The sequence below is a fragment of the Plectropomus leopardus genome, chromosome 18, assembly GCF_026936395.1.
Source record: "Plectropomus leopardus strain MGB_pleo_1.0 chromosome 18, ASM2693639v1, whole genome shotgun sequence".
Taxonomy (NCBI): domain Eukaryota; kingdom Metazoa; phylum Chordata; class Actinopteri; order Perciformes; family Serranidae; genus Plectropomus; species Plectropomus leopardus.
Genome location: NC_142193.1, coordinates 17,560,990 through 17,580,332, shown reverse-complemented (window position 1 = coordinate 17,580,332; position 19,343 = coordinate 17,560,990). Strand labels below are relative to the sequence as shown.

The 19,343-nt window shown below is 45.5% G+C and overlaps 1 protein-coding gene across 12 annotated transcripts in view; it reads right to left on the bottom strand.

Annotated features, from left to right (window-relative positions):
* Positions 1–19,343, bottom strand: part of bahcc1a (BAH domain and coiled-coil containing 1a) — a 115,530-nt gene that overhangs the window by 55,664 nt on the left and 40,523 nt on the right. Inside the window, exon 1 of one of the 12 annotated variants that reach the window (XM_088091096.1) lies at positions 449–813. The exons of the other annotated variants lie outside the window; for them this stretch is intronic. Within the exon in view, the coding sequence (XP_087947222.1) occupies positions 449–482 (34 nt within the window). The 5' untranslated portion in view covers positions 483–813. Of the gene's footprint in view, positions 1–448; positions 814–19,343 lie in introns of those variants that run through there. 12 annotated transcript variants of the gene reach the window in all.

Below are 19,343 nucleotides of genomic sequence, written 5' to 3'. Positions count from 1 at the left end.
ATTGTACCACCAAAAGCTGGTGTTTTCTAGTGAGACTGAGCTGCATTTCTAGCAGCAAAAGTGCCACCAAATAAAGATATTTTAAGCAAAATCCTGGTCTTTTCCTAACCATAACCAAGTGGTTTTTGTATCTAAACATAACATATTAACCAAATTGAAATGTCAAGTTCAACACATCTACTACACATTAATGTACAAGTGTTACATTGTCAATGTGTTACATAAAAATGCCATGCCAACATTTACTCTGGTGATTGGGTTGCTCTCTGACACAGCAAGATTAGTCCGAAGAGCACATTGGTAACATTTAAAAATGGAATTTCTGATTTCAGACAAGTAATTGTAATGTGGCTTGGTTTAAATCTTTAACACCGGAGTAATCTGAAAGCAGGGAGTCTAGACTGAAGACAGAGGCAACGAAGAAATAACCATTTCAAAGTTAACTTACCAAGTGAAAACATATTGAGCAGGATGTGTCTCATCAGACTTTCCTACCGATGTAGTTCCATGTTTTGCCCAGGAATTCAGACGCCCAAGAAGAAGCCAGCCAGACTTTCCAAACACATATTCACTCATAAACACACAACTACGTTTTCTGACCCTCTCTGGCAACACAGGGTTGGACTGTGCAAGGGTACACACCGGCAGCCCCAGACAGACTGCACACGCTACCCTGGAGGGCCGCTGACTAACCCAGCGCCTACTTCCTCACAATAAAACAGAAAGAATTTCAAATGGCTACTAAAGAGGGGGGATTTCCTTCAAACAGTCAAAGTCATCTTGAAAACATTAGCGCAACTGGTAGCCAAATTCCTCCTCACTTCAGAAACAACTGTAGCAAGAAGTTTTTTTTGTTGTAGTTGCTTGCCCAGCCCCTGTATTACAAACTTCCTCCCTGACTTTATCTTTCTGGGTTGGTGGGTGGTTGGATGGTGGGGCTAATGGAGCAGGCCCCTTCTACAACTCTAGTAGGAGGCTGGTCTGATCAGAAGCACTCTGAAGTGAGAGAGAGAGCGAGCAGGCGGTCCAGTCCTGGAGCCGGGCCCAGTGCATGGGTGGGGGAAAGTGCCAGCAGCGCACGCCTCCGACACTCTCCACACTGCGTGCCTGTGGAGTGAGTTTAGTGGATGTGGTCAGTGCGGGGGTGGGAGAAGTGGAAAGGGAGCGGAAGAAGCAGTTGGAAGAATGGATGGAGGAAGAGAGTGAGAACGTATGACAGGGCAACATCCAGAGGAGGGGTAAGGGGCGAGAGTTTAGACTAGAAGTGTAGATAAGGGGTGTGAGGAACTGTGAGAAACTTTGAGAGTGAAAGAGCAGCAGAGAGTGTGTGGGAGTGTGTGTCGCTGAGCATATGCGAGCCTCCGTGTGTGTGATTGTGTGTGCATATGGTGGTCGTCTCACTGAAAGTTGACAGCCTGTGTTTGCAGAGTGGCTTCGTGGTCAGCCACTTGCTTTGCGATTGAAACGATGGTGGGGTAAAATGGATTCTGGGGAATTTTCTTTTTAGTACTATGCAAATAAAATTGGCTTGGGGGAGGTCAGCCAAAGCACCCCGCCCACTTCACCCAGCTGTTTATACAATATACAAGTTGACATGATAGGGATAAGAGATTCTAATCCTAAACAAATTAGTCCAACTGGCTCGTCCCGGCTTGGCAGGAAGCCTGAAAACAACAATGGATCCACTCAGGCCGTGATGCTGCGAGAAAACAGACAGCAGAAAATGTCTCTGAGGGATATTTTGCTCTCAGGGGTGGAGCCATGTCAAAAAAACATGTATACATCCCACCAATATATGTTTCTCTCCAGCTATTCTTTCCCACCCTCCTTCCAGGGTTCCCACACACTGTCATGGACACAATTTCAAAACTTTTCTGTGACTTTTCAAGGACCCCAAATATATATTTTTTACTTGCCTCACTTGCCTGGTGTCTTTCAAACATGTAAGATTGAAACTCTAATCAAACATATTTTGGCATCTTGCATGATGATGGCAAAAAGCCTATTTAAAAAAAAAAAAAAATATATATATAAGGAAAAAAATCACTACATTCCCTAAAGAAAACATGCCTTCAGAAGGCGGTAAAATAAATACAATTACAACCATTGAAAGTTGTATGCCCCTCCCCTAAAGCCAATGGTGCCAATGTCTCATGCAAGCCCCCAGGAAGTGCGCTTAGCTCTAATGCAAATTTTACATAGTGGCCAAAAGTGGAATTACAGAATCCGGGTCGGTCATGTGATGCCCACTGACCCAAAGGACTTTCCCTCACTGACTAACATTGAGAAAGAGATGTCTATAAATCAGTAAATTATTTTTGCATCCCCAAAACCCCCGCAAAACTTCTAATTTTACAATTTACGCTTAAGCCATCGAGTTCGATAATATTTGGAAAGTCTAAAAAAGCAGCAAAATTACATTTTTTTGACCGTCATTCAAGCTTGCAAAGCGCTAACGCAGAAGTTAGTCACTCTGCTGACGGAAGTTACCCACTCAGACACACTAAGGCCGCGCCGTAAGTCTCTAGTGTGCATGCCTTAATGGCCAATAGATCGGGGTATTTTATTGTATTTTATACCCAGAAAAAGAGCTTTTTTTGCTTCATGTGCCAATGAGCAGCTTTCATAGGAATGAACAGGGCCCCGCCTCCATGGCTGTATCTAGACTTGCTATAATAATTATAATACATCCATGGTCTCATGGACACACATGAAGGTAAAGACAGAGCACTGGGAGAAAAAGAAAAAACATACATGGTGAACATATAAACAAAAACATAGTACAACCAAAACGTCACGTTTACACATATTAGAGCTATGTTATGTTGTCAGCTACAGAAAATAAATTCAGTTTTGTTACATTAATGTAATTTCATTAATTACATATATTTCCACTATTCTCCCAAAGCTTTCAATGCTTCTTACTAGTTTCATGACTTTTCTTTCTTCAAAACATCAGCTGGCATCACATGTGCCGCTACCTAGCAAACCTCCACCACCTCCATTTTACTGTAATTAATCCTTAAAGAAGCCTGAGGGGGGGGATCATTGTCAAAAGGGGGCTCCACCTGTAATCCCATCACTCCTGTGACAAAAGCGGTGTTTGGTAGGGACAGGGGGCGGCCGACAGGATGAGACAGCAATGTCTGGAAGAGTTCCTGCTGTGTTTTATGGGCACAGTAAATAAAGAGCTATACACACGGCACCGGTGGAGCTATTAGCAGAGGAGCAGACCAGGAAGTGTGTTGTTTAAGAGACAATAAGAGCTGTGATTGTCTGAGTAAGAGCTGGCTGAGGGTTGAAGGCTACAGGGGAAGAAGAAGCTGGGGCATTGGTTGAAGAGGTTAAAGAGGATCTATTCTGCTCACTTTAAAGTTCATACTTGTTCTATCAGGAACCCCAATTACATTTTTTTTACACCTTTTAATGTTCAAAAACCACTTTGTTTCCCTCATATTATCTGCGCTAGAACATCTGTGTTCACCTTCTTTGTAAGCATTTCTTCTTCAAGCAAGTCTTCAGCATCTTTCGGTGTTTCTGAGTCTTCTGCATCTTGGCATCTTTGCACCGTTATTGCAGCCCAGGCCTCCAGGAAGTGCACCAGGCTTTGAAGCCAGTTTTCATAGTGGCCAGATCGCGAAATTACACCACCACATGATGCCCAAAAAGATTTTTTCCCATCGACATGCATAGCAAAAGACACATCCTTTAATCAGTGGATTTGTCTTTTTAAGCGTCATAACCCCTGCAAAATGACTCATCCTCTATTGGAATTTGATTCAGTTGGTCTGATAACATTTGGAAATTCAAAAAGAGCTACACAACTGAATCTGAATTCGATTGTATTCTATTCTATTCAAGTTAGCTGAATGTTAAACCGGAAGTTGCCAAGAGACGTCTCCATTGCATCTTCTCTGTGGGCTTAACAGCGCGGAAGCTAGTTGGCATACGTTGGAATACGTTGGCATGTAGCTACATGTAGTAGTCTACTGGTAGCTGGGAAATGACTGTGTATAGCAACACTTTTCCCATTAAAAATCACCATTAAACCTTCTAAACAGAACCGGACACACTCCAGCAGTAATTTGACCTGAAATATGGGAGAATTTTACAAAATTAGCAACCGAGCTTATGTTTCATTAGCATGTAGCTACATGCAGCAGCATAGGATATGTAATGTAAACTAAGGTTGCAAATTACACGCACTTTCCTTAATCAATTTATTGGTAAAATTAACAAACGATTAATCGTTATTTTAAAAAAAACTTAACGCTTAACTTTTTTCAAACACTACGAAATGTGTTGTTTCTTTCATCAAAGCTCACATCAACATGCTGCATGCACTTAAACAGCACTGCATAGCCTATTGATTGATTCAATATCACATGTTTAAACTTTGACGACCGATTAATCAACTGCCGATTAATTGTTATCATCCCTAATGGAAATACTTGTAATAGTGTGCCTGGCAATCGGTCACAATCTGACATCAGCTTGTCTCGAAAGTAGAAAATAAACAGTATTTAGAAACAGTATGAAGCCTGAGGTTTTTTGCTTTCAGGGACTACTTCTACATACGTTTACCTCACTATTTGAAACTTTTGCCACATTTAAAATGAATTTACAGGAGCAATGCCACTGATAATCTAGAGAAGAAACTGGGCAAAGAGTAGCTGGCACATTAATGTCTGAACAAAAAGTAGTGCTTATTCGGCTTGGGCTCGTCTCTTAGACTTGTGTTTAGGTGCGCTGCTCGCTGTGATCCGTGTGAAAGTGCAGTTAGTGTGCTGAGTCACTGGCCTCATCTGCGCAGAACAAGCAGACATTCCAGGCTGGGACACAGGAGGTGGGAGGACAGATTCGAAACAGCAGCAGGATCAGGCCAGGACAAATGAGCTCAAGGCCCATTACCTTCCTTTTACACCCACCCACACATGCACACTCACATTCCCGACTCCCACAACACAGATTTAACAGCACACACAAGAAAAAGCTATGTCACAACAACACAGAATTGCCAAACTCTGCTTTCAATTTCTCTCATTGTATCCTTTCTCTGAGAACTTAAATGTTCATGACGTAACAGGATGTGCGCATTACACCAGGCCGAGAGTGTTTTCTCACCATCTTGTTATTTCAATCAGCGTTTTACTTTATTAAATCCCCCTCCACGCTACCTAATAAAACAGTTGCTTTTTTGGGGGGGCTCAGATAAAATACAAGTGTTTCTTATGGAATGGCCTGACATTTTACTGAGCGCTCGCAGGGCCAGAAGCACTTTGTTCTTTGTATACAGGGCAGCTACACACTCCTCAAGGAGAATCATTTGTTATCTGTCCAAACTTTGGTGAGTGTGCTTGTTAACTGACCCATTGTTACACGAGGGCGTTTCAGGGCCGTTTGCTGCGTTCCGGCTCTTTATTCCTGAGGCATGAAATTGTGATTACCATAGTGGGGCACATCCATCTCATTCTCTCATCCACACGTACGCACGCTAAACATCCGCATTTGTATTTTGCTTTCTCTCTTTCTCTTCCCCTCTCATGATACACACACACACGCACACACAGAAACACACCCAAATACAAAAAAGAGCCGCCCACAGCTGCGTCAGGCCATCTCTCTAACAATCCAATCTGTTTTCTTTCCCATGATGTTTCCCATTGGCACAGGGAAGAGAAAATCAGATTTACTCCCCCACAGGGCCCATGCAGTTGCACTGATATGGAAAATGATTTCAGTGCTGCTTGAGCCCATAAACATTATTTTGGTCTCCCCTGTTAATGACACATTTCTTCCCAGCATTGTGGATCTCACAGAGGAAGAGATGAGTGTAAGGGGGGCTGAAGAAGAAGGGAGGAGGAAGAGAGGAAGGGGGGAGGAATCCTCCAGGGCCTCACATACAACAGGGGAGTCCTTCACCCCTAAAACTGCATCCTGACATCCAAGACTTCTCTCACCCTCTTCCTCACATACACACATGCAGAAGCACACACACACACACACAGCTAATCAGCCATGCAGGAACTTAGATTGTCACAGCCTTCAAATAAAGGCCAAAAAAAAATCAGAGCACAAAGATATCCCCGCTGGAAAACGAGCAGAGTCAAAGAGGGATTTCTCACCTCTCTCTCTCTATCTAGCTGTCAGGCTGATTCCAAACACACTGCATTTGGCTCCGGGGCTCAAAGCAGCCCCACTACAATTGTGTCATACAGCCCACATATCTTTTATTGGTAGCTAGCAGCCAATATAGCAACCAACCCCCCCACCTCATCTTCTTGAACACAGGGATAAAATTTGTACTTTTAGTGGTAAGTTACAAACACTCTCCGCCCGAGGCGTATTGTCAACGAGAGGAGTGCGCCATAGCCCCGAGTCCTAAACACAAGTCATTTAATATGATGGTGTTAAAAAGAGACTCCAAGAGGCCAAAAGCGAGGCACTAAACCTCCCATTTGGCATCCATTAAAACCCATCTGCAGGACCAAACAGAGTGGGGGTTGAACAGGAAATGGCCGCGTTAGATATGACTAAAAAACTGTCCTCCACTTTCGAATATTCTCTCACAGGTCTCTCAATCTCCAGATCCAAAAATGGGATTTTCATGGTTCTCCTGTTCCACTGGAAACATCACGTGGAATGCGCTGGATCTGGTTTGTTTTACAGCTGATGACTGATCTGTCTAAATCCATTGGTTTTATGCTCTGGCCAAGGGGATGGATGGGTGACTAACGGCGGATTGCGTGCCATGTTTCAGCCGACGCAGCCAGAGCTCAGCCAGCCAGGTCACGGACACAGACATGCCTGGTAGTGGGGAAAAAGGCAGATTAAAACAAGTGCTCAGCACTATTCTCTCTAATTAGTCCCCTGTTAACTTTTGAACTTAATTGGTTAATTGAGATGTGGTTAGACTGGGCAGGTTTCCCCTCCCTCAGGGTGACCATACGGCTCCAGTGTTTCAGCCTGGCACTGCCTGGCACAGGAGGTGGCTGCCTCTCCCTCCCTCGCTCACTCTTTCTCTTTCTCTTTTCTAGCATCCCACCGCTCCAGTGACGAGGAGTAATGATGCCGCACAGGAGGCAGTAAAACTGTGTTTTGCGAGTGTGTTTTAGCAGAGATTGTGCCCATGCACTGCACATATGCTTGTGCCACATCAAAGCAGCTCTTTGACTACCCAGTCCTGGGTGGTCTAAACCTCTCTTCTCTCAACCAGCGGCGCTGGATAGATAGGCTTCGGAAAAGTGGAGCGTGGATGTGGGTGGATGTTACCTCACCACAGGCGAGTGTGTTCTGTCGAACTCAGAAGTCAGTTTGCTTTGGAGGAGACATGAACAGCGTGAGGATGGAGAATAAAAGTGCGGTGCAGTGCATACACAGATAAACACACACACACACACAAACCCATAGGCGTCACATTGCTCGAGTCTCCCCATCTCCTCTGGTTGATGTATAATGATACCCACAACACCACATAAATCTGCAAGCAGCTCCACTCATTGGGGCAGATTTTGCCTGCTGTCTTCCCTTTTTCACTTTCATCCCCTCTTCTCCTTTTGCTCCTTCGAGCCCCATCACTCATTCCCCTTCTCGTTTTTCCCTTTCCGTCCTCACACCCTCTCCATCATCCCTCCATCACTCTCCCTCCTTCCCCCTGCTGCTCAGCTCCATATTTCTGTCCTCCCTCATCACCTCGCTCTCTTCCCTCAGCTGCCGTCATCTGTGTGCTTCAAAATGGAAACACTTTCTCTTCATTTTTTGGGGTTTTTTTAAAAACCGCTTTCCCTCCCACTCTCTCGTCCCACTTGTGCTCTGTTTCTCTGCTCTTGTTCGTCCATCAGTTTTCCGGAGGCCTGGGAGGGTAATGAACGTCTTGTTTTATGGGAAGTCACAGGTTCACCCCTCCCTCCATCAGAGCCGCCCATAAATCAGCGTCCCAGCATTCAACTGGCAACCAGCGCTCGTAGGAATGTCCTGTTCTCTCTTGTCCTCCCATCCTTGCTCCCTCCCTCTTCCATCTGTGGCCCCGGCGCCTCCTTTAGGTCACGGAGAGCAGTGCCGGACACCAGGGGCCTGGTTGAAGAGACTGCTTTGCTGCCGTCCTCTGAGTCCTCTTGGATTGGGCTGTAATATGATAAAGTCCTGGAGTGATGTGTGTGAGAGAAACAGAAGGCAGCTCCCTGCTCTGGCTTCTCTCCGTCTGATGTAGCCTGTCAGAGGCGCAGAGACAGAACAGTGCAGATAACAGAGCCGAGAGCCGCCGCGTCAGCCAGCCAGCCCAAGGTCTTTCTGCAGCCCTGAATATAATTTGCTGCTGGTTCACAATGGGGAACAAGGGAGAAATGTTTAATTCTTGTAGCGTTGGCCAAGACAAATGCAAGCGTTTTTGTTCTGATAACCTACAGACAAGGGGAGGGATGGCACCTGGGTAGCCAAGGCCAAACAATATACAGTATTACCTTGTAAAGAACACACTGTATAACACGCGTGCGTCTCCTTGACTTCTGTTGTTGCAAAGCTTCTTCGCCGGAAGGACGATACACCAGTTGGCCCATACAGATAACCATCTTCGTTCCCACTGCAGCAGGCTACACTTTCAAGTGTGTACAAGGTCAGCTGAATCACACAGTAAATTCTTTTATGAAATGCATCTGACAAACTGGGCTTTAAACTTGAGTTATGTCTGCCGACTGCTGACACTGGTCATCCATGGAATGCCGCTGCTGGGGCCTGCTCAACATCTGCAGCAACACACTTGAGCAGAGATGAGTAAAATTAGGAGCATTTCCTGCAATCTGTACAGAGTAGAGAAGGTCACCCCCACCCGCACATGAGCAGATGAAGTGTAACATAGAGCAGGGCAGCCATAAAAAGCCTCTCCTCTCCCGTCTCCAGCTGGTTAGCTTGATGTAAGCTTTAACAGCTAGGAGTAGCGAAGGCGCAATCCAAGGTCAAAGTGGGGAGACGGGAGGGGAGGGGATATCATCTTGATCAACTGCTCATGGCCTGTCTGTCTGGTTGGTTGGCTGCACGGCTACCAGCGCAGTCTATCTCCTTTGCAGTGATCACATCGAGACCGCTGGACAGGTGGGCGTGCCGGACAGTCACGTGTCATTCCCCCTCGATGTGTGTTTGCCTGCAGGTTGCATTCACAGAGGAGGAGGGAGGCCTTGAGGGGGTTACAGGAGGCTTGCAGCATCTGATCGAGGTTAACAGATGCGTTGCAGCTGCTCGTTTTGTTTGCCATAACACATCCTTGAAACACACACTCGCTGAAAAGACGCACAAAAGTACCACTATATATACATGTTAGCAAGATGGAAATTAAAATCATATATTTTCCGACTGCTCGATACCACTACTGGCAGTGTTTTGGGTCTCAAATAAAAACCTTACATCCCAGAGTAACCATTAAAACGGCTTTGAACAGTGTGCCCATGAGTGCACATGTTGGCTTTTCTTATTTTTCTTTAATATACGCTTAGCTCTGTTGGCCATAAAACATGTCAGCACCTCTGCGTTGGGCCAGAAAGCCTCAAGCAATGTGGCGGGCCTGACCAGCGAAATGATTTAGGGAAATCTGTGGAAGGAAGACAGCGAGTCATAGTGACGAAGGCAGGAGGTAGCGCAGAGAAACCTCAGCTGGGTGTCCTCATATCCACGGGAGAGCAACAGCTTTCAGCAGGTTATCACAACGCCAGTGTGAGCCAAGCTCAGTCTAAACCTGGCAGAGGCCATAATGGAGAGGCGGGGGGAGGTGGAGGGGGGGACGGGGAGAGACAGGGAAGGAGAATAAAGAAGAGTTATTAGGGTGATGTGAGGCAATGAGGGGAAGACGGCCTACCGAAATGTTTTGACACAGAAAAACAGCGAATGTGACACAGGTACTTAAACAAGGGTTTGAAAAGCAAACTGCTGCCATCTTTCTCTCTTTACTCTCTCTTGTCTTCGCTCAGCTCAACACACAAGTGATAGCTGAAGCCACAACTTCCACATACTGCTCGTTCGCTTAAAAGCCAGAAGGCGGAGCTCGTCTCATGACTGTCAGACTGGCCTTCGGTCTTTGCCAGGTTGAGCAGCGGAGCAGAGTCCAGGTCCTTCACCCAGATTACTGACATCCTAAACACCCCATTATTTTCATGAGCTGACATGAACGCCAGGTACTCTGGTAGCATGAACAGCCTGCGCTGGGAATGCAACCTGATTACACGACTGCTGTAAAGCCCTGCTCTATCAGTTCAGCATTGTTCTGCGCCATATTGATCAGAGGCCCACCATCAGGAGAGGCAATCAGGCAAATGTTTAGGGCCCCGCAAAAACCTTTGGAAAGGGGGCCCTCGATGGTTACTCATATTGGCAAATTTTGAAATGACAACTATAGAGCCTTAAAGCTCCCATAAAGGCATCACACAGTGCACGGCTGCTACCCTAAAATACCCTATGTTGGTCCCCTTCTAGCTATTGTATTACAGCTGGATACCATTAGCCACTTTTATACGGATATCGCGCTATAGGGACGCAATGAACATCGCGGCATCCTGTGATCAAAGGAGGCATGACGGTTTAACACACTTAACACATGAGCTTCTGCCTCTATCGTGACAAATAATGTATGTGTCAGCAGCACTTTTTAAATAACAACAAAGGCATAATATCTCCGTCACAATCATTTATCATCTCTGTTATTTGACAGATGATCTCGTTCTCTGCTCGGAAGGTAAGGAGCTCCTGAATCTCATTGTTTTCCCAATTTGCGGACATTTATGGCTGCTGTTCTTCTCCTTTGTATTAGCCACTATGCTAACAGCTGCTATGTAAAACTCCTGTGGTGGGTTGCAGATATAAACAAGTTGTCAAAATGTCACACTTGGGCCGCCCATGGTCATTTCTCTCCAGTTACGCGGATGGCTGACCAAGAGTCAATATTTGGCCGTCGGTAAGGGTTGGTTGCCCTTGTCGCTGCGGTGTGTCACCATTGGCCCTCATTGGCTTTTTTTTTCCAGTCGATTCAAAATATTTAATAGCGTCGGAGACGGCGGAGCCCATCGGTGAATGAAATCACTCTGACTGGCAGTTCAGCTCAGCACACAATAACCAAAACGGAAGTTGGGAAATTAAAAGCTGAAAAATTTCCTGATGGCTTGTGTTGTTGTTTACTTGCACATGGTAAATATGCTTTGTTCTTTCAAAATAAGATTGAGTCATTAATGTGCTAACTGGCTAACAAGCGTCCTGTCGGTCTTCCAGTTTCCGTTTTTGAATGACAATTACAGACCACCGTCATCTGCTGGTATGGAGCGTTATTTCCCCTCACAGAGGTGCAGAGGATATGTGACGGTTGACCGCTGGCTACAGTTATTGCAGTGTGTTTATGTGCAACTTTTCATCCAAGACTCTAACCGTCATACATATGCAGAGGATCAGCACCAGTTTTTGGACCTTATGCATAAGCAGTCTCTATGGGGACTAAATTGGAGCTAAATTCCTGGCTATCTGACGGCCTTTAATTTAAACACCTGCTATTATGCATTCGACCATTTTTAAACTGTGTTAGTTGTGCTCACCTTTCTTTTGAGAGGAATCTGTCAAAATCTTTTTTTCCTCACAGTTTGCTTTCTTTCCATTTCTGTCATTTTACTTTTTTGTAACAACATATTTTTTTTCTTGCAGAAAGACATGACAGTGTAAGTTTGTGCTCCTGCAGAATTTAGAAATCACTGTGAGGGAGGTCTCAGAGAGCCTCTGCTATTGTTTTTAATACAGTTAGGTTAAGTTAGTTAAGTTAAGTCACTTGACTGATTTATTCAGCCTATTTTAAATTAGTCATGGCACAAATTTCTGAGAAAAGAAAAGTGCCAACTAATTCTGGTCACCAGAAATAAAAGAAAAAAGCAAAAAGAGGAGTTAAACTTACACCCAGGGGTGCCCTCAATGAGCTTATTTGCCTTGGACCCCCTCAGAGTCTAGGATCACCACTGATATTTATGCCAGCATCAGCAGCAGATTTGGCTTGTACTGCCATGCGACACATTCCCTCACGGCCAGTCCGTGTGTGTGTGTGTGTGTGTGTGTGTGTGTACTGGAGAGTGTGGTTTCTATCTCCTTACTGTATTTGTTCTGGCACAGTGTTCTATTGTGGGGCTGGGCTTTGCACTCCTCAGATAAGAGAGCAGTTATGTCAACACTGGGTGCTGTGAAGGAGCCGCCTGGTCGTGTTGACATTCTACAACACTGCTTATTTACTCTGACCACAGAGTTCAGCCATCATCTAACCTCTAATGCACTAATGACCAGAAGCCTCCTGGGGTGGAGCCCCCTCCTGGCTCTGGCCGGTACTGGCTCTCTCAGCTTGTCAGGTGAGAAGAAAGATGAGGGCGTTGGGGATAACTAATGGCTTTGAGAAACCCTGAGTTTAAAGCAGACTGCCAGCAGATTCTGAGAGGGAAAAAAAAAAAGGTTGACAAATGCTTTGCACTATACACACAAGCCCTTGTAGACGCAGGCAGCATGAGTCTGCATATTGAGCTGAGCTGAGCAGCCCTATCAGTAAAGAGCCAGTGGAGCAATTCATGCATAATTAGGGAAGGGGGGAGGGGGTTAATTGACTTCTTTGAGAAAGATCCTGATTTCTATCAGCCAGTCCCGTAATCATGTGGGCCAGGGCTCTCATTAAGCCCCCTCCCTCATTTATCTCTCTTCCCCTCTAACCCTTTACCCTCTCCCTCCCTCGCCTCTCTCCTCCCCCGCTTTGAAAAAGGGTGAAACTCACAACCGCTCCCGCTGTGTCCTCAGCAGGCCAGGAAAGGGTGAGGCAGATTTATAGCTAGCACCTGAGTGAGTAAGGTGCACGCTGGCACATAAACACACAATGAGTGCGCATTCACACACACACACACTCAGGCTCCAGACTGCAGTTGACCTGGCTGTGACCCCGGTGCCGTAATGTACTGACTAGCAGGTATTAGCAGCAAACCCGTGTGTCCCTGGGGCCAGAAATGTTCTCTACACGCACAAACAGCGTTACACACAAGATTCAGACCTGATGTTTTTTTTTTATTTTTTATTTCCTACAATAACGTTCAAACCACAGTGCAGCGGGAACAGCACCATAACAAGTGCTTTGAATTATTTACAGGCAGAAAGTATACACTGCCTAATGACACGCATCCTTACCACAAACAAAATACATTACGCTGGCATGTCAACACCTATGAATATTTACTAAAACATATCCACTAAGACAAGCCTTTTGTTCGACATGGTTTTAACCAGATACGGAAAAAATACATCTCCCTCCTGGCTGCTCCTCTTTTGTCCTCTCCTTCCTCTACATTCTTTGGAAGCACTGGAAGATTTGGGGAAAAGCCGAATTCCATCGAGAGTGAAAAAAGGATGACGTGGAGAAAAGAGATGAAAAGTGACAAATGGGAGATTTCCTTCACAAGCTCATAAATCAGTAGACGCGGGCAGGGGCAGTACGAGGCCTCCCTCAAAAACTTTTTTCCCCTCTTTCACAGCCAGCACTAACCACCCCTCTTCCTTTACATGCACGCAAACACACACCTACACAAACATATGCGCATAATCACATAGACAGGAACGCACACTGTCTCCCAGATGGTGAGTGCTGGGATGGTGTCTCCCCATTGGCCTCCTCCAATCTGGTTGTGGCGCAGTGGCCTGCCTGACTGGCACAGAAACACGTCTCATAAAATCACTTACGGTTAGGAGTAGTACGGGCTTCAAAGCGGCGCGCCTTCAAACCGGCCCTGTTAAAGGGTCCGAGCACGCGTGCTGAAATAAATCCTGCTCATTCTGTCATATAAAAACACACAGGACGGAGGGCTGGGTGGTACTGCTGCTGCTGCTGCAGGTAAGTGGGACAGACAGAGGAAAGACGATGAGGGAAATGAGCTCTTCAGAGCATTTGCTGTATGGACACAGTAGGGTGCCACACACTGGGTGAGGACGTGGAAGTGCAGAGTCCCCCTGCTGGGTTTGGAGGTATCTGCTGAGTTGGTGCGACGCAAAAGGAGTGAGCAATGGTTGCAACTGTCAGCAGCCCTTTTTCAGCTCCACTGTTTGTGTGGGTTAATGTGGAGTGTTACGGAACGCGAGATTAAAAAGCACTATCAGACTGGACATATGTGCGCTGTGGACGGAAGGATAGCGGCGACTTCGCCCCGGTTTGAGAGAGGGGAAGGCTCAGTCAGTGCTGAGAAACTTGAGCCCTGCGCAGGACGGTCCCAGAGACTGCTGAATTGATGGAGATCCAAGAGGACTTAGGATCTGCTTTCATTCTGAATGTTCACCATCTGCTTGGCTGGAAAGAGAAGCCACGGAGCGGGAGAAAACTCTGTCAACTGACAGATGAGACAGAGAGCGTAAAAGTGTGTGTATGTGTGTCGTGTGTGTACTTGGGTAGTGTGTCAGTATTGATCCTCAAAGCAGCTCCACTTTCTGAAAGGAGATCTGTCAAATGGGGATATATACACACACAGACACACACACACAAATTCCCCTCCACCAAAACAAGAAAAAAATGGCTTTAATACATTACGGACCTCACAGCTTTGTCTAAACTAACAGACATCTGCAGCACCGTCACATGCATAGTTTACTCCACCTCCACTATGCCAGTGGTGGAGTTTTTTTCAAATCAAGTTATCAAGCTCAATTAACACAACTGCTTGGAAATCAAGTCAAGAAAACTTAATTCATTTATGCGTCATCGAATAAAGTAATTATTTTAAGTTAATTTACTGATTAGATTTCATTTGATATGTTTTTTTGCCATTTATTTTATAGCTTTTCGCCTATATATCTCCACTGACTGTCGATAAAATCACTCGTCTGCACTGTAAAAAGGAAACATTTCTTTTAACTAAAAATTTTAAGACTGAATTTGAGATTACAAGTTAAGGTGGCAGCCCCGACACCACCTACCTTTTTTTTAGTTCAAACAAATAGTTCCTTTTTACAGTGCACAACTCCTATTATGATGTTGATGTATATAGGCTAGTTGAAAGCAATGTGAATGTGGAGAGTTAAGGCATTGTCGATATGCTTTGCTTTCTAATTTACCAATTTATGTTACAAATTATCTGACAAATACCAATACACAGCTTTACTTTGAAGGAGAACATTGATTATAAGGAATGGACTTGAATGGACTTGCACTTGTCTAGCACCTTTCTAGTCTTTAACTCTACAGAGCAATATTTACACATCGGGGGCAATTTGGCGACCTTAAACCTAGAAATGGAGGAGCCAGAGATTGAACCCCCGATCTTGCAATTAGTGGATGACCTGCTCTACCATATAAGCCACAGCTGCCCCAAGGAACAAAAAAGTTACTGAGAGCAAGCATTCCCAAGTTCAGGAGAGGCTCGTGGGTACATACAACCCATTTTTATTCACACATCTTGCTGTGATAGTTCAAGAGCTCAAATTCAAAAAAGGCCCCATCAGTTGTTCCCTCACCAAATTAAGCGCACCATATTTGGTGTACGGATACAGCAATTATCAAACTGTTTAGATTTGCTTACCTATGATATTGGGGGAGGAAAACACATTGATGCAAAATCTCAACTTTATTTTGGTTATTTTTATATGGGAGACTTTTTACCCATACTTCCATTAAAAAATGGCTCCAAGTCTTAATTTCAGTGATGAAACATTTGTTTAACCAAAACTAACCCTTTTGTTTTCTTTCCGTTAAGGGTCATTCTGACTGATAATAATTCTGTAATATCATGATACTGTGAAACCACAACATTTTTTGAGACAGTTATCGAACCGTGAAAATCTCATACCACTGCAATCCCACTTTGTCACGTTGTTTTGCTCCTTTCCCGACAAGCTATACCAACATAGTTGATACAAATGGATGACTTAGGTATTCTAGTTTCACAAGATAGCACTACCTAGCTTAAAAAAACAAGGGCACCAAAACCTCTTCAGCTCTTTTGCCACTGGTAAAAAACCCCCTCTAAGACCCACTAACATCTGCCTTTTAGTTTTACTGGGAAAGATTGCAATCGGCATTCACTGCCAGGACAAATGACTCTACAGCAGTCTCAGGTATTTATTGGCTCCAGCTCCGATCAGCAGTGATGCAAACATGACACCTGGGTGGACACACTAATTTAAGCCCCTTTGCCAGCACGAGGCAATGATAGACCAACAGAAAATACTAACCGCCTGGACTGAAGCAGCGCTCTAACATTGCTCAAATGTAGTCGGCACTGAGTTTGAGAGAGAGCGAGAGACGTAAGAGATATATCGGAAAAAAAAAAAAGAAATAACCACCGTAATATTTTCAATGACCTCCATGCTGCTTTCTGCTATTTACCAACCTGTTTTCCAGCTTTTGGACCATCGGTGACATCAAACTCAACCCACCAGAAAATAAAATAAGGAAAAATACTAACGCTGACTCATTTGCTCATCGGCTCTGGTCCACTGGTTATGGTCTGGTCTGGTAATGCCAGGTTACCAAAGATGACCACTTCTCTCCTCATACTTCACTGGTCTGTCATACATTAGCCAGGAAGGTACAAACCTTCCACATCACCAAAATAAACTGAATCCAGGTCCTGTTTTGTCTCCTAACAACTGCACATGAATCCACATCTGTACAACCAAGTCCATTAATGATCTCTTAGCAGCCACAGTCTACTGCTGACCTCCAGAAGCCCCTGTGCATTGAGAATATCTCCTGTAGGTCTCTTATAAAATCCCCTGAGCAGCCCTTCGGCCTCTGTGTGACCTATGACTAAACCAGGAACTAATCAGCGAGGATGTACACAACAAAATCCCTTTTGCCGTGTCAAAGTTCTCTCTCTGACCTCCTGACCCCACACAGAAACCACAATGATGTCTGTATTCCTTCTGTCTAGTTAAAAGAGAGATAACACAGGCCTAAGGGCCTGATGAAGAAACAGCAGATACACTCCCATTACTGTTATCCCATATGCTGGGAATGCGATGTGATTTACAGCAGTCGCCGGAAAAAACAGTAAACCTCAGCTTCTCGCGAACGGGGGTGTCCGCACACCTGAGAACAAGCTGTTCCACAAGAAAAAAAAAAGTAATTAAAATTATGAGGTGAAAAATGAACACAGCTTCTTAAAATTCTTACCAGATTTACAGTATAATGCTGTATAAATCCATCTGTGTGTGTTATTATTCTGATTACTGTCACAGATATATCGGCTAATCAACGTTGTAATTGAAGCAGGTGGATTTACTACATCCCCCAGCAGCCCCGTGCAGAAGTGGAGAAGAGAGAGATGGATGGAATATAAAACGCCCTGGGCTGAGGTAGAATTAGGCACCTGCATCAGCCCCCCGTCCACCCCCACATGCTGCCCTCTCAGCTGCCTGCCACTCTGTTTCCTCTCTCGCTCCTTTTATACAATCTCTCCACCACACAGCTCCTTTGATTGCTCTTTCCCGTGGGCATACGCACACACACACGAACACAACACATGCGTACACAAAAACTCAAACACACACACACAAAAAAAACACACTTCTTCTGTACTGTTCAGAGACAGTTGCGCCAGCTGAGTTTTGATTTGGAGAGAAAAGTTGCCTCCGCTACAAATAACGACAGGCACTCAAAAAACAAGCGGAGCACAGCTATCACACAGAAAACACACACACAGACCCGTATGCAAGCAAAATGCACAACTCACAAAAACATGCAAAAAGCACAGGAAACCACTCTTAGAAGCAAGTTTAATCACAGATACGCACACAGGCAGCCATCCACATGTAGCAAACGCGCACACACACACACGTGCGTCCACACACCCTCCCATTATGCTGTATAACCAAAAGGCATTCAGCCATTTCAGCAGCGTTGTGAGAGCCAGCCAAGTGAGAGGTCTGTCAGTGCATTAGCCAGCATGTAATCATAGCCCAACCTCACTGCAATTAGAAGTGGTTCTAATTCTTCGCTGGAAACACTGCCTTCTCCCACCGCTAATAGTTTACTTTACTCCAACAGCTGACAGACCCAACCCTGCCTCCCCGCCTCGGCTTCCTAAACACACACACACACACACACACACACACACACTGACACACCCACAGCTGTAGCTCGTCTGTCAGTGTGGGAGATCAAAATGGATCCTGGGAATAGTCCCCAGCCATGTCCCACTTGTGCCACATCAATCCCACGAGTCTTTAGGCTGTGCCACAGTTCACCTATGCGGTGGAGCTCTGTGACTAAAAGGCCTCCTCTCTCCGATGCCTTCGAGGAAAAAAAAAATTCTTTTTTTTAACCAAACATGACAGAGAGAAATGACAGCGAAATCATGAAACAATTGCAAAAAAAAAACAGGCTCTCTGTAGATGAGGCAGGCGTGTGAGGGGAGGGTGGCCAGATAGCGCCAGGGAAACGTTAGCTAATGAAGACTGAGGAACAGGGAGCGCTCCCTATGCTGATGGTATTGCTATTAGCCTGTGAGCCAGTGCACTTGGGTGTCACTTCAAAGCATTCCCCACTATTAATCAGAGACTATCCAGCCCTCCAGCAAAGGCCCCGCTGGCTGTGCCGCTAACTACCCCCCTCAACATCAACACAATGGAGCCATCATTACGGCCGTTACGCTACGCCTCGGCCAGACAGCGCACCTTTATCTCGGCATATACGTTACATACTCACGGCCAATTAATTTACCTGCCATGTCTCAGAATAAAGGGTGGAGTGGGTGGTGGTGGTGGTGGCGGGGTGTAAGCAAGCACACATTTCCATTATGTAGTGGTTTATGTATTTGGGTGGGGGATGGGGAGCACCTGGCTCAGGTTGCATCGAGCGGGCTGTGCATTTGGCTTCAGGAGCTCTTTACGGAAGCACCTGCAAGAGGCTGCAACCTGCCTCCAACCCTGCCCTGATCTGGCTCTCACCTGGCAACCGCGGGCGGGCCGTCAGGGCTGACAGCTTCCCCCCTCCAGGCCCCTCTGGCTAACAACAGCCTCTCAGCTGGATATCAGCCACCAAGCTTGGGGATTAACTACCGCACTGGCCCTGTCTCTTTAATACTCGATACATTTTATACAATGCTAATCCTTAACATCAACTCTTTCTTCCTTTTGTTTTGACTGTTGTGATGGACGGCGCTTTCCACCGGGTCGAGGCAAAAGCCCGCGGGGCAGGGGCGAAGGAATTATTCTCTTCTCTTATTGTGAACTGAATGTATCAGGGAGGCTAATGGGGGGAAATGCATCGCCTTGTTTGCCGTTGCTCGCTTCCCGTAAATTTGCACATTCATGTTACATGAGGATGAGAGAATACGATACAAGACCCTCTCCCCCTCCCCCCTCCGTCTCCT